Source organism: Dipodomys spectabilis, unplaced genomic scaffold, assembly GCF_019054845.1.
Source record: "Dipodomys spectabilis isolate Male_0828 unplaced genomic scaffold, ASM1905484v1 ptg000118l, whole genome shotgun sequence".
NCBI lineage: Eukaryota > Metazoa > Chordata > Mammalia > Rodentia > Heteromyidae > Dipodomys > Dipodomys spectabilis.
In genome coordinates, this window is record NW_024870795.1 from 262,057 (window position 1) to 277,306 (window position 15,250).

Sequence of the window (15,250 nt, forward strand, 5' to 3'; positions counted from 1 at the left end):
TCATCCCTCTTGGCAGTAGGGAGGGAGCACCCGGGGCCACCCAAAGGAGGGTAGGCCTTAGGCTGAATTACCTCCTAGAGACAGCAAGTTCCTCTGAGGAGGGGGAAGGAAGGAGATGACTTGGCTCCAAAGACTCTAAGCACGGTACAAGGGAGCATCTGAAGGCAAGGGAGCGTCTAAAAGTAGAGATGCCTGCAGCCTGGCCTCACTCCTGGGTCTCAGCAACAGCAGGAGCAGCTGAGCAGGGCACAGAGGGAAGAAGGATGACACAGACAGTTTCTTTCCCATTGGCCCCTGGAATGCCCCCCCCCCGCACCCTCTTTTGAGCAACCATCCAGTGCAAGTGGGGAGGGGGGTCATCCACAGACCCGTGCACAGCTGGGGAGAATGAGGCCCCCAACCAATTCAGGACCAGTAAGCTGGTATCAGGACCTCTACTCAGTAACAGCCACCTTTTGTCGGCAGATCTGGGCTCCACACGGGAGCTAGTCCTTATCCCCAGATCATCTACTTGAGTATGAATTATTATTCATACGCTAGTGTGAATTATTAACACTCTCAGGTAATGATTTTAAAAAAATCCAAATTCATTGTGCAGATGAGAGAGCTAGGGTCCAGTGAGGTAAAGCAACTTGTCTAACTCAGCTAGTAGGCTAGATTTGAGTTCCAGCTCAGCCCTAAAGTAGTGAGGGTAAAACTAACCTGCCTGGGAACTACCTGGCCATCTTTTCCAATTCAGCAGATCCACAGGAGGCAGACAGCTACTGGGTCGGGGTGTAGGGTTGGGGGCGGGGGGGGGGGGGGGGGGGAATGCTGACATTTTTTGTTGTTGTTGCGAGGCAGGGACTTGAACGCGGTAGCAGAGGATTTGCTCCTGGGCTGGCACTCTACTAATTGAGCCACACTTTCAACCCCAGCTGACAGCATTTTCAATGGCCAGGCTCTGGGGGGGCCACACAATTCATTACTTTCTCCTTCTTCTCCTCCTCCTCCTCCTCCTCCTCTTTTTCCTCTTCCTCCTCCTCCTCTCCTCCTGCATGGTGAACACACACACACACACACACACACACACACACACACACACACAATTTCCCCATGCTGCACACTGAGGATGAGTTTGCACAAATGATTTCTTTCCCAAACCAGGCTGGGTGGGCAGCTGGCTGGCTGCCTCCTGGAGGTGGAAGTCAGACCCCACAGGGGACAGCAGCTGGCTGCAGACTGAGCCTACCACCCTGACACACGGCCCGCCCAATGCATCAGGAAACCTGGCTTGGCCAACTCCAGTGTTGACAGTGCAGAAAATCTCTGTCCTTCAGCTGCCAGGCTGCCTGGGGTGAAGGGCCAGATGCACGATGTATCTGTTAGGTTGCCGCAGACACCCTGCTTTCGCTGCAACTCATTTCAGTCTCACTGAAAACTAGTCAAACGAATTGTTGGCTTTGACATTTCACACACCAGACACTACCTCTTCCCTAAAAGACAGGGTTCTGCAGGGAGGGGAGCCAGTTCAAAAAGGACAGAGCACAGGAAGGCACAAGCAGTCTGTCACTAATGCCACTGGAAGGGATGCTGATGGTCAGAGTTTTGGTGGATGTTGTGTATGTGTGTGCATGTGTGTATATGTCTGTGTGTGTGTGTGTGTGTGTGTGTGCGCGCGCGTGCACGCGCACTTGTACTGGAGCTTGAATTCAGAGCTTCTCACTCTTGCTTGGCTTTTTCCACTGAAGTCTGGTGTTCTATCACTTGAGCAACACCCCCACTTCTGGCTTTTTACTGGTTAATTAGAGATGAAAGGCTCATGGACTTTCCTGCCCAGGCCAATTCTAAACTGGGATCCTCAGACCTCACTCAGCCTTCTGAGGAGCTAGGATTATAGGCATGAGCTGCCCATGCCCAACTTTGGATGTTTCCTTTAAGCCTTTGCCCTCCCTACTTGCCAAAGTGGCAAACATCTTGCCCTCAGTCAACACTGCTAGGAAATAGTAATGCCTGGAATCAAACCTGTGTCTGGTCCAGTCCAAGTCCTGAGACGCCCACGGTGGAAAGGGTTGCTGTGACTGCAGCTGACCAAGGCTGGCTAGGGTCACCTTGGAGAGATGACCTTGGAGCATGACCTTCTGTTAAGCTTTCCTCAGCTGTCTACCCTGCTGCTGGATAGTTGGAACTTCTCCTCTTAAAGAGTGGATGAGAGAAGAGGGGGTACGTGCTGATTATTTTCTGGCGTGTTCATGTTAGGTGCCAGGTCGTGCTTCATAAAACATCAATTCAAGTCCCCTGAAGGAAGTCTCTATTTTGCAGGTGAGAGCACAGAGAGCCTAGGTAACTCTTCCCTTCCTCTTCCTCCACCTCTGTCTCCTGAAATTCTATCCCTTCTACCAGGCTTGTCTCAAATATCATCTCCTCCCTGAACCTGGTCTACCGCCAGTGTTTTCCCTCTTGGAGTAACAGGGGCTAGAAGCAGGATCTGCTCTCCCCCAGGGAGCCTGACCACTGTGTCCCACAGCACATGCTCTGGCCCAAAGAAGCCAGCCCTGACCAGTGTGACAGGGAAGTCACTACTATCTTCTCCCCACACCAGGGTCTGCTGACATCCACGCTGGGGCTTCTCAGATGCCCTGGGCCCCTGGGGTAGGATGGAGCAAGTGATGTCATACTTGGTTTTGGAAGGAAATGGGTGCAAAGGAGGAGCTAGGGCTAACGCTAGGGTCCAATTAGGCCAGCAGTGCATTAACTTTGTTCGAACTACCACTCCAGGCTGTATTCCCCAGACCTAAAGCTGGTGAGGCACTGAGTTGAAAACATTGATTGGACTGGATGGAAGAACGGATGGGCAGATCCAAGCAGGACTCATTTCCCTCCCACCGGCTCATTCCTCCAAGCCACGCTTTTCCCCAGCCAAGCCTCTCCCCTCCTAGCCTCCTCATCTTTGATTCCCTCCCTGAGAGATCAGGGAGCCAAATCCCCAGTACAACACTAGCTGTGTCCACTATCCTGAGAGAGACAGGCCAGGCCTGGGGAGGGTGAACCTGGACAGGAAGCAGGCAGGGAGAAGGACAGACCTCCCTCTCCCACAGCCCTAGGGGAGGTAGGGACAGCAGGACAATGGATGCCGGGAAAGGAAATGACAGCATCTCACTGAGTGTTGGGACCTGCCATCTTAACAGGCACACGTGGGAGGCCAGTGGCCAAGAGGGGGGAGGTGGCAGCCAGATGTGGTCTCTCCACATTCCTGAGGAGCTACTGCTGGGACCACGTGATGACAGATGAACGGGAAGCCTCAGATGAACGGGGTGCAGTTTCAAGGCCAGCCCCCACCCTGCCTCACCCAGCACCAGGGCCAGTGGCTCCCTTCCCCCATCAGTTCAAAGTGACACTCAGGCCCTGGAAAGGAGCTTCAGAGCAAAGCCAGTCTGAGGCGGAAACTGAGCTGAAGTCTCTGGTAGAGGGGCTGACTCATGGGGTTTTCACTTCCTGTGGTATTAGAGGAGGCTTTTTAGGAGATCGGATGTAGCCCTGGCAAATACTTAATACTGAGATTCAGGACAGTAGATACAGTTCAATTACTACCCGACCACTTTCCATCTGCGTGACCTTAGACTAGCCGATTACCCTCGCCAAAGGAAATTGTGTTTCCTATGGAGAGCAGCGGGGCACAGCTGGGCAGTGCGGATGGGCACGTCTGCGTGGTATCCCTTCCTGGGAATCAGAGCTCTGTGGAGATGGTGGGGTGAGTGGAGGGGCGGGCAGGGTGGGCAGGGGCTGCCAGACGGAGCCTTGGAAGGGACCTGTGGGCTGGCAGGTATCTTAAGCTTCCCGGCTGTCATTTCCGGTGGGGATGGGTTGGAATGTTCACTTAGAGGTGGGAGGCACCCTTCTGAGGATGGGCATGAGACTCCCAGTTGTAGCCTAACCCAGCATCTCAGGCTGGCTTCCACAGCCAGAGAAAGCAAAGGAGTGGCCTCAGGGGATGGGAGGGAGCCAAAGGAATGGTCCACACCTTGCTGGAGAAGGGCAGCAGCCGGCACACCCAGGCCAACTCACTCAGGTGATGAGAAACTAGCTCAGGTAAGGCTGGGCAAGAGCCATCAATGGAAAACTTCATTCTGGGCCAAGCGTGGGCCTGGCCTGGGGTGGAGGGCAGGTGGGGGCAGACAGCAGTTTCCTTTCTCAGTGTACGGCCCTGAGGCCCTGAGCTCCTCCTTGGCAGTAGGGGGAGGGGAGGGCGGGGAGGGGGAGGACAGTGCTGTGCTGGAAGCTGTGGCTCTGATCACAGAGGACTTTGCCTGGCTGGTGCTACCTACCCACAAGTGAACAGGAATGCTATACAGTACCCTCATGGGCACTGCCTTGGCCAGGGCCTCCCAGCACAGCATGTGCCCTTCTGCACTGGGGAAGGACCAGGAAGTCACAGAAAACCTAGAGCTCTACCAGCTCCCCACTTCCCTTTTGGGGAGCTCACCACTCTCAACTGAACTGATATCCTCATTCCCAACCACCCCCTTTCACATCAGAGCCCATGCAGACACAGAACTCAGATTTAAAAAAAAAAAGGGCCGTGGGAGGGGGCGGGGCTGGGACACAGACAGAAGCCACCACCGCCAACCAGGCAGCTAAGTGCTGAAACACTTCCTCTTCGCCTCCCAACTTCCTCCCACTCTAAGTGAACATTCCAACCCATCCCCACCGGAAATGACAGCCGGGAAGCTTAAGATACCTGCCAGCCCACAGGTCCCTTCCAAGGCTCCGTCTGGCAGCCCCTGCCCACCCTGCCTGCCTCTCCAGTCTACCACTCACCCCATCTCCACAGAGCTCTGATCCCCAGGAAGGGATACCACGCAGACATGCCCATCCGCACTGCCCAGCTGTGCTCCTCTGCTCTCCAAACGAAACACAAATTAAATGCCAACTGATCGTCTCCGCGGAGGAAGTATTAATTTAATGTGAACACTTAACCAGGGCAGCCGATTCCATTACGGGCAGGCGGCAAATGGCCTGGGCAGAGCAGTTCATGGGCTACAGCTGGCAATGAGGCTGCCGGAGGAGCCAGCAGACCACGCACGCTCCCCCGCCCCCCATACCAGCACACTGCCACCCACACAGAAGCAGCAGCTTCAAGGAGGTAGCTACGGTCTGTCAAGGCTTACAGGGAAGAAGCTCTGTGATCAGGCTCTGAGACCAGAGATACATTCCCAGTCCTGTGAATGATCTATGTCTCCATCCTGGGCCTCAGTCTCCCCATCTATAGCAGGATTTCTAAGAATCTTTTGGGACATCACATCTGCAGAGTTATGAGCCAACCCTGCCTGGAAGAGGTAATATCCCACATCATGAAGCCGCTGGTCCTCACCAACAGCACCCCCCAGGCCTCCTCTCCCTGGTCAACAAGCAGAGAACGGGGGCAACATGAACTGACTCATTCCGCCAACAGGTCCTGGCCACAGGCCACTCAGGTGCCTCCAATGTCCCAGTGACCACAAATACCCTTAGCCTGGAGCTGGGGATCTGGGCTCTCTGTGGGAAGAGGCCTTGCAATAACCAGGGAGGAGTGCATGACCAGCCTCTAACTGACCACCATAGCTGTGCTCATTATGTAAAGCAGCTGGCCACATGCACAAAGTCCTGTATCTACTGTCCCAGCTCATCTGGGTGGCCTTGGGCAAGTCTCTTCCCACCTCTCAAATCACTGTCCCTTTAGTGATACCATAAGGTCAGGGAATTCTCAGGGGCCCCCTGGCCAAGCTAGAAACCAGCTTTTGTGGTTCCTGGGCAAACACTGGCATGGACTACAAAGATGAGAACTACAGTGTCTCAATTCGAAAGCCAACCATCCATCCAAGAGGTCAAACCAGGGTATAAGGTACACAGAAAAGCAAGGGACCCTGGAGCCAGAGGGTCCTGTACTCAAATCCTAGCTATGCATACATACAGAGCTATGCAGCTCTGTGACCTCAGGTTTGTCACCTACCCTCTCTGGGCCTCATACTTACCATTCACCTCACAAAGGTTTTGGTTTGTTCATTTGTTTTGAGCTAGGACTTGAACTCAGGGCCTGGGTACGGTCCCTGAGCTGGTTCACTCAAGGCTAGCACACTACCATTTGAGTCTCAGCTCTATTTCCAACTTTCGGTAGTTGCCAGAGACTTTCCTGCCTGGGCTAGCTTTGAACCACAATCTTTAGGTGTCAGCCTCCTGAGTAGCTAGGATTACAAGCGCACCCAGGATTCACAGAGGTTTTGCAACTATTTCACGGGTGAAACACGTGAACAACAGCGCCTGGTGTGGCCTGAGGACAGTCGGGGTCTCATCCTCACCCTCATGGCCCACAGTGTCAGTCATACAGAAACTGATGGAGTGCCCAGGGAAGGCCGTCTGACCCCAGGGCACCATGCCACAAGGTGCATAGAGAATGGTGGTGATGACAAGCCAGTGCCACTCCTGGCTGGGAGACCAGAAGGACACTAAGATGGGACCACAAGGAAAAGAAGCCAGGTGCCAGTGCCACCAGCAAACATCTATTGCCTCCCTCCACAGCCCTAGATGGGCCCTGATAAATAATGGGCACTGTCCAGCACTTTGAGGTCCATCCCAGTGAGGGCCACTGTGGCAGGCGAGGTGCAGACGGGAGGACCTGGCCAGCCTGATGCCGCCACCCCTCAGGCACAAAGCAGTTCAGGGCATCCTTCTGGGCCAGCTGCTCGCCTGGTGGGCAAAGTGGAGACCACAGACGCCCAGATCACCTGTTCCAATGCCACGCTGAGGTTTCAGTTGTTTTATAGGCCAATTACCCAGTGTCCCTGTCTGCCCAGATTCCCAGGGTCAGTGAAAACAACCTTGGAGAAATGGCAGCTCCAGGACGCTCATTCATAATCCCATAATCCAGAATGGCACGCAGGGTAGCACCCTCTCTCAAGCGTCTCTGACCAGAAACCACACCCAAGCAGAGCCTGCCCCCACACCCCACACCATTCTGAGAAAGAAAGGGACTGAAGAGTCCCATGGTAAAAAGGAATCGGTGTCCCAAATTGCAGGGTACAGGGACAGTTCTGGAGTACCATTTCCAAATTCTGCTAGGCTTGAGGTCACACCTGTCCCCATCCTCCAGGGAGCCCTCCTGGGCTATGACACCCACCCTGGCATCTCAAAGTTTGGGTCCTACCTTCACTATGCATCCAGAGCACTATCAATTTCTATCTTCCCGCCTTTCCCAACAGCCCCCACTTACCCAGGAAAAGGGAAAGATGCATGTTGACTGTACAACACCTACTAGGCATCATTAAAGGCTCACCACCCCTAGTCTTCACAGCAGCTCCATGAGCCAGCATTTAGCATCCTGTGAGAACACAGAGGCTCAGACAAAAATGCTCAAGGTCAAACCCAAGTCTGAAGCCCTCTGGCCTCAGTGGTAAGACAGCACCTCTGCTCTATAAGCCCCTCCCCACCAGCCCTCTCCAGGGGCAAGTGGCTCAGAAAATGCCAGATCACATAGCCAGGGCCTGGTGCCCAAACCTCTGCACGCAAAGTCACGGTACTGACTTGGACAAGAGCCACACCGCGGGGGACATGCTTCACCCATGACCTTCACTTCTCAAGGCTTGCAAACCTGCGTGGAGAAAGGCCTGTGCCCACAGCCACCTCCACACTAAACCAGCTAGAGGCGGTTCAAGGGGAAGCCAAACCTATCAGCTTTGGAGTTGGGCAGAACCAGGTCCAAATCCCTACACTCTAGAGTATGTGCTTCTAGGCAGATCACTTCCTACCAGTCTCCTGGCCTCCCCTTGTGACCACCAGGAAGTGGGGATCGACAGGGGCCCCCAAATAAATGAAGGTTCTCGCCCCTTCCCAACTCTCCCTGACACTGACCAGCTCCTGTGTTCTGGGTCTCCATCTCTTCATCTGGAAATGCTGTCAGCCTCTTTGCAGTTCGGCAGGACTGGAACTCATGGGTGGATGGGGAGAGACTGCAGTTTATGTATCATCGGGTCTCTATCACTGTGGGATGGCGGAAGAGGCAGAAGCCCCCTGGGTACCATTGAGCCCCACCTTTAAGAAGGTGCTAATGGAAGTGCTGGGGCCATGAGCAGCTAGACAAAGCACTTGGGACTGGGCTCAGCTCCTAACAAATGCTCAATGATTTGTCACAGAACCAGCCATCCAGTAGGGTGGCAGCTCCACCGAGTAGACTGGCCAGGGCACTGGGCACCAGGCAGCATGGGGGTGCCAAACAAACTCCCTGCTGCTTTGGCAATACATGCACAAGAGAACGACATCTCCTCCCTGCCTCCCACTCAGCACCACATCCAACAAGAGAGGAAAAAGAGTCTCCAAGAGGGGGTGTGGAGCCTGGGGTGCAGCAGTGTAGAGCACCTGCCCCACAGCTCAGCTGGCTCCTGCTCACACTGCACCTTCCATGCCCAGGGAAGGGTGGGAGCCACTTCCCACATGCCCACAGGAGCCAAGTGCTGGGCTCAGAAGTGCTCCAAGACCTTCTGCCACTGAGAGGGGAGGTAAGTTCCAGGGCTCCTCCCAGATGGGGGTGTCTGGCTTCTCTAGTGCATCGGGGAGCCCTGGCTGGGCACTAGTGCCTGGGTCCCGGGCACAAAGAGGAGACGGAGGACCCTTGGGGGATCTGGAGATGAGGAGTCCTCTTAGCTGTGCCCAGGGGTGAAGGGGCCACACCTGAGTCACCCTTCCTCAGGCACCTGGGAACTGGGAGGGAGAAAAACACCAACAGCCCCTCACTGGGTGGCAAGGGGCAACTTGCCACTCTTGTCTCCTCTGTGTCTTTTTTTCTTAATTGTGGTAAAGTGTACATCCTTTGTCCCAATTTTACCATTTCCAGTGTACAGTTCGGCAGCATTTAATATATTCGTTGTTACACAACTATCACCACCATCCATCTTTGGTGGAAAAAAAAAATTTACCTTCCCAAACTATAAATACAAACTACCTATCCCCCACCCCCAGCTTTCCACTCTCTGTCCCTTGTGAACTGGCTATATTCTACTCTCTTATGAAAGTAGAATCACAGTATTTGTCCTTCTATGACTTGGTTTTGTTTCACATAGTGTCATGTCTTCAAGGTTCTCCCAGGTTGTGCCCTATGTCCTTACTCCTGTGATTTGGGCAGGTGTGTCCCCCAAAATGTGTGTGCTGGAAGCTTGGCTCTCAGGGTGGTAATGTGGGAGGTGGTGGGAGCTTTAAGAGGAGGGGCCTAATGGAGAGTTGGTGAGGTCACTGGGGGCAGCCCTTGCAAGGGCTTCGCAGAGACCCTGGATCAGTTCTCTAGGGTCGGCCTAGTCACTCCCCAAGCTGGCTTCCTGTGTGTCCTGCCTGAGATCCCCTGACTGCTCCATCCGTCCACTGCAACACAAGCAATAGGGCCTCTGCCACAGCCAGCATCCTGCTATTTGGACTTTCAGTCTCCAAAACCAAGAGCTAAGCAATTTTTTTTTCTTTTCTTTTTTCCTAAGTAAGTTTTCAGCTTGGAGGACTTTGTTTTAGGAACCGAAAACAAATGGATACACTTACCCTTGGTATCTTTTTAATTTTAAATGATGTCATATATACTTTAGCCTGAAGTCAAATCCACTTCAGTTCTAAGAAGACAAAAATACCTGCCCATTTTCCTGTAGTTTTAAATTGCAGGAACGTTTAACAATACTTACCCACCCCACCCCCTGAAATCAAGTGAGCCAAACAAAGAATTCAAAGCCTGCTGAGCCCTCCTGTAACCACTGACAAAAGCTGGAAGGCCTCCCAACTTTTCCTTGGGGGGATAAGTTTTGCTAGTGAGACTTAGGGAAAGTGGAAATGGGATTCCACCACACAGGTTCCAAGAGCATCTTCTCCACTTATCAATACGAGGCTGTGACCTCCTGAGCGGGGGAGACACAGGTGTTATGACATCACAGATGACGCATGTGGTGTGACATTACAGATGTGACATCATGGCTGTGATGGCCCCAGCCCCAGCAATGGAAACAATATCAGAAGGAATATCATGGATGACCCATTGGGCCAGAAACCCCCAAGTGCACTCCTGTGTCAAAGGGGCTTACTTGAAAAGGGCTTTTTCTGTAGCCAAAGTGCAGGTGGCTCAAACCCATGATCCTAGCTCATCAGAAAGCTAAAATCTAAGAACTTAAGTTTGAAGCCATCCCAGCAGATGGTACTTTTATGAAACACTCCTATTTCCAAATAACCAGCAAAAAGCCAGAAGTGAGACCTGGTTCATGTGGTAGAGCACCAGCTGTGAGCAAAAAAGCCAAGCAAGAGCATGAGGACCTGACTTTAATCCCCAGTAGCAGCAGCATAAAATAAAAGGCTCTTATGCCCTTCTAAAGTGTGGTATGTGACAGCAGCTGCCAGCATCTGGTCCAGTCTTCCTCTGCGCATACGCGCATGAGCACGCACGCACTTGCGCGCGTGTGCACACACACACAGACAAAGAAAAACAGGGGTCTCCCCCCCAGGCCCTACCACAACACTGGTCTGAGCCTCAGTTTCCCCAGGAGTCAAAATGCTGCCTCTCCAATAATACCGCCCTTCTTTGTGGGTGGCTCTCAGGCTTTCAGTTGGAGCCAGAGCAAGAGTAAGATCAAGCTCATCCAGCAAATGGCTCAATAGCTTTTCTCTGAGAGGTCTGAGGTCCCAGGCAGTAAGTGGTAAGCCCTGAAGCAAGCAGCCACAGGCCCGGTTCAACAAAGAAGAACCCACCCTCCCTCAGGAAACATAGAACAAAGCCTCACCTCACACCTCCAAGCTGTATCATCCCCAAGGCCTTACACGGGGTTCTCAGCCCTGAAGGGCCTTCCCCTCCACCACCACCCATTTCTCCCTCTCAATATCTAATACCTTCGACAGAAGCTAGCTTACACACCCACACCCTCTGGCCTCTTAGGACAAGGGGAAAGTGTACTACAGAGCCCCGTGGCAATAAGGGACCAGGCTTATTTGTTACCCTACTAAATGTATCCCACACAAGGTGTGACCCATCACAGCCAGGACTCTAGGGCTCAGCCCACCATAAATGTCCCTGGATAAAGTCCTGGCAAATGTCACTTCAAAGGTCTTCCCTGGGAGACGCAATCCAGAGCCAATAGATCCCTAAGACTCTACAAGCCTTGAACATGGCTTCTCTGCTCACTCCCGGGAGCCTCAGTTTCCCCAGACAACCTCCACACTAACTCCATTACTCTCCTCACTCCATCTGGAAGCCTGGGACTCCTTTCCCAGTGGACATGCACCTCTCGGCCTGCAGGGCTTCAGTTCTTGCCTCCCAAGTCTCTAGAGACCCAGGCAAAGGAGCAGGAGGATGCAGGTCGGTGTTCAGCAGGGTGTGGAGCCTCACTCAGGGATGTGTTTATAGCCTTGAGGGAAAACAGCAACTCCAGGCTATTTTGGAAAGCTAATGTGCACCTTGGGTTTCTCCTTTGTTTATTCCAAGTGACCGAGAGGCTGAACATGAGCACCAGGCAAGACTGTCACCAAGCCCCATCAAACCCAAGTCACTCACTCCAGCAGCCCCAGGATGGCCTTGAGGTACCAGTCCTCCTTCTCTGCAGCCTGACAAATGAGGGCATGACGGCCAAGCAGAGAGGCCAGACAAAAGTGGGATTCCCCCCTCTGGGTGTAGAGCAGGGCTTTGCAGCCTTGAGCAAGGCCTCTGTCTCTTACTCTACAAAATGGAGGTGGAGAGGACAGTGCTCCCACCTGAGTTAACAGAAGGTAGACAGCACCAAGTGACTCTGTAAGGGTGAAAGAAAAGGAAGAGCACAGAACACAGAGCCCCAGGATGTCCGAGGGCCACTGGGACACCCGGTCCATCCACAAATGAGAAGCCTGAGGCTCAGAGGGGTGATAGAAGAGCACAATATCACACAGAAACCTGGGATCCTCTGTGCTTTCTGCAGGGCTGTTGACAGAGGGAGCAAGACATTCCCGAGTAACTCAGGGAGGACCCCAGGACCTGCCAATTATGCGTGGGGTGTGTGCAACCAGGGATGGTTGTGGGGGGAATGCCTGTAAGTATGCTCCGGTAATTGTCCTAACTGGCAGGGAAGGGGCAGGCTCTAGGCACAGCCGGACAGGTAATTAGACTGCAACGGCCCATGCCAAGCGAGGGATTAGTGACTAAATATGGCTCAAGGGATGATTGCTTTCTCTTCTTTGCTTTTTTTTCCCTTCATTTTTGGCTGTTGTCATTCCTTGTGTATGTGGTACGTGGGGACTGAACTCAGGGCCTTGCACTTACTTGCTAGGAAGACTCTACCATGTAAGCCACACCTCTGCTCTAGTGGCTTTAGTTATTCTTTTAAGTAGGGTCTCATGTTTTTGCACAGACCTGGCCTGTCTGATGTCAGACAAAGCTGGGATGGCTGTCCCACCCATCTGCCTGTTGGGAAGGCTGACAGAGCGGCCAGGCCCTGAGCTTGGCTTGGAAATGCCCCTCCTCCACTGGGGCTTTGTCCTCTGGCTTCCTTCTCCTCCATGTAGGAACTGGGCTGCTGTCTGGTACCTGGAGTTCCCAATGGCCTAGCACATAGTAGGCCCTCAAATCGTATTTACCAGATAAAGTTGTGAGCGGGAGCCATGGTGCGAGTCCTGCTCCACCTGCACTGTGTGTGGCCCCACACTGGGTTTGCCATGTGACCCCGGGCCTGTCCCTCGACCATCTGGGCCCACCTGCTCAAGGAAGCTCAGGGAGATGCTGCGGGCCAGCCATGCCAAGGACCCTTTCCTAAGTGGGCCCTTTCCTAAGTGCCCCAGCCTCATAGAGACAGAGGCCCCCAACAGCAGCAGGCAGGGCTCCCTCTGGTGACTTTGCCTTGAGCAGATAGGACACAGATGGTGTGGTTGGCCGAGGGGCCCAGACACCAGCTGGGAAAGCAGCCACAGCAGGCAGAACTACTTAACCCTTTCCTGTCCCAGCCCCAGGAGTGGTGTTCTCCAGGCAGCTTCCTTCCTGATGTACCCAGGCCCCCACCTGTGGAGGTGACGGCCTCCCTACAAGGTTACAAGGAAACTCAGGATAGCTGGGATCAGAGGGTGTGTCACAGCATGGCCCCAAGGGTAGCTGTGGAGCACCAGGAATCTGCCAAGCCAGCGATGCCAGCCTGTGAGGGCACCCACCCCCACCCTGTAGAGCTTCATGGTCCTGACAGCTTTACTTCAGGGATGGCTGTAAGGGACAGTTGTTGGGACAGGGCCCACCAATCACTGTTACGGAGCTGGAAAGCCTAGGCCCTGTTCAAACAAGGGACCATCAACTCTGCCAGGCTGGCTAGACAACAGTAGCCACGTACTTTAACCTCTCTGAGCCTCAGTTTCCTCATCAGGAAGGGTGGGCCTGGGCTCCAGTGCCACTCCTTCAGAGGATTCCATGGAGAAGGGCTGGGCCTTCCTCCCAGGAACCTGCAGGCTTGGAGGGCCAGGCAGTTCCTGCCTACGGGGCATGTCCCAGCACCCACGTATCTGCTGCCTCCTCCAGAGGGTGACAACAGGGGCTTTAGATAGGAAGAAGGTCTGCTGCTGAGCTTGGGTGTGGGCAGGGGGAGTGCAGCTTAGAGTACTACCTACCAGCTGATGCCCACTCTACCCACCTCCTGGCTCTGTGGAAAGCCACACAAGAGGTAAGACAGCAGTCAGGACTACGGCCTGAATACAAGGTAGCACTTCTCACTGGGACTGGCTGGAAAAGGATGCCAGGGGCACGCCCAGGGGCAAGCCCCAGGCAAAATGATCATCAAGGACTTGCATGGTCCCAGTCCCACAGTGTGAGAGACCCAGGGGACAGCAGGTTAGTGCCCAGCAAGGAAAAGCCAGCCTCACGCAAGAGTGACGTTTCAGAGCAGAGTACAGCCAAGCTTAGCTCCAGCCAGAGCTGCATGCACCTGGGTGTGTCTTGGAGTAGAGGCTGTGGGGGGTTGAGAACACATGAAACCAGCTGTGGAAGGAAGGGCTGGGTGACAGGAACAGGAGGGCTGCGGTTACCGCAGAGAGACCAGAACAGGGGATGCCGACGTGAGTCTCAGCTCCGCCACCAACTTGTTGTATAAACCTTGGGCAAGTCAGTGCCCCTCTTCTGAAAAGAGAGAAATGAAACAATCTCTTAAGGACTCTTCTAGCTCTGGACTGACAGTCGTTTGGAAAGCTTCCTAGGCAGCACTAAAACTCCCATTGTATGTAGCATCATCACCAAAAGTCCCAGCATACAGCTTGAGCACAAAGGGCCTGGAAAATGATGAAGAAATGAATGGATGGATGGATGACGAATGAATGAATGAAAGATCATGTAGTACAATCTTAAAAAAAAAAAAATAAAGATCCTAAGTGTCCCCTAGGATGACACCTTACACCTGCCCTCAAGAGCTTCCTGCAATCACTTACCAGTGAGTACCAACCCTCCAGTGCCCAGTGCCCCTCTAACGTGTGCATACACACACACACACACACACACACAAAACACACACACACACACACACACACACCACATGCTCCAGGCACTGTGACTCAACTCTGAATCCTGAGAAGAGAAATTAAACCATACCTCTCCCAAAGCCCCAGAGCCCATCTGCTCCAACCTTACCCTCAGGGGGTCCCGGCTTCCCAAAGCTGAGTGTGAGATGTGGCTCCTGGATGCTGATGCTGGAAGCCAAAGAGACCTGAATATGCATGCCAGCCCTGCTACTCTCTGCCTATGACTAACGCCAAGCGGTTTCACCTTCTGAGGCTCAGTCTTCTCATCTGGACAGTGGGTGAAACCACAACCATCTTCCAGGAGTGTGGTGAGGCTTGAGAGAATGTGTCTACACAGCTTAGAGCTTAGACACAGCGCCAGACCTGTGCAAGGGTTGCTCTTGGCTCAGGAGAGACTCCAAGCAGGAAGCTTAGGGCCCTGCTGTCCCGCCCACCTGGTTTCCCACCAGGGTTTCATCACCAGGGGTGATGGGCCTGATCTTAGATCTGCAGAAGGTACAAAGCAGCCTTTGTCTCACCTAGGAAACCCTAAACCACTGACATCAGCCCTGGAAAACACTGCCAAGCCAGCCTTCACCTCTGCCAATGTCTGGGAGGAGGGTATCACCCACAAGACCTAAAAGAGCCCTTATGTCCATGAGCTCCAAGAGTCCTCTGCCTGTCACCCTGGGGCCCTGAGGGCAGACAGCTACCTGGCAGCCTTCAAACCCTGCCTTCCAACTCCTACATCTCAGGCCCAGGGCAAGGGCCAGGCGCATAAGCCCATTTC

At 53.6% G+C, this 15,250-nt stretch overlaps 1 protein-coding gene across 2 annotated transcripts in view; it reads right to left on the reverse strand.

Annotated features, from left to right (window-relative positions):
* The window catches only part of Iffo2 (intermediate filament family orphan 2), a 44,947-nt gene that overhangs the window by 15,649 nt on the left and 14,048 nt on the right, over nt 1-15,250 (reverse strand). The window contains exon 1 of one of the 2 annotated variants that reach the window (XM_042688426.1): nt 7,537-7,587. The exons of the other annotated variant lie outside the window; for it this stretch is intronic. Coding sequence (XP_042544360.1) covers nt 7,537-7,565 — 29 coding nt within the window. The 5' untranslated portion in view covers nt 7,566-7,587. Of the gene's footprint in view, nt 1-7,536; nt 7,588-15,250 lie in introns of those variants that run through there. 2 annotated transcript variants of the gene reach the window in all.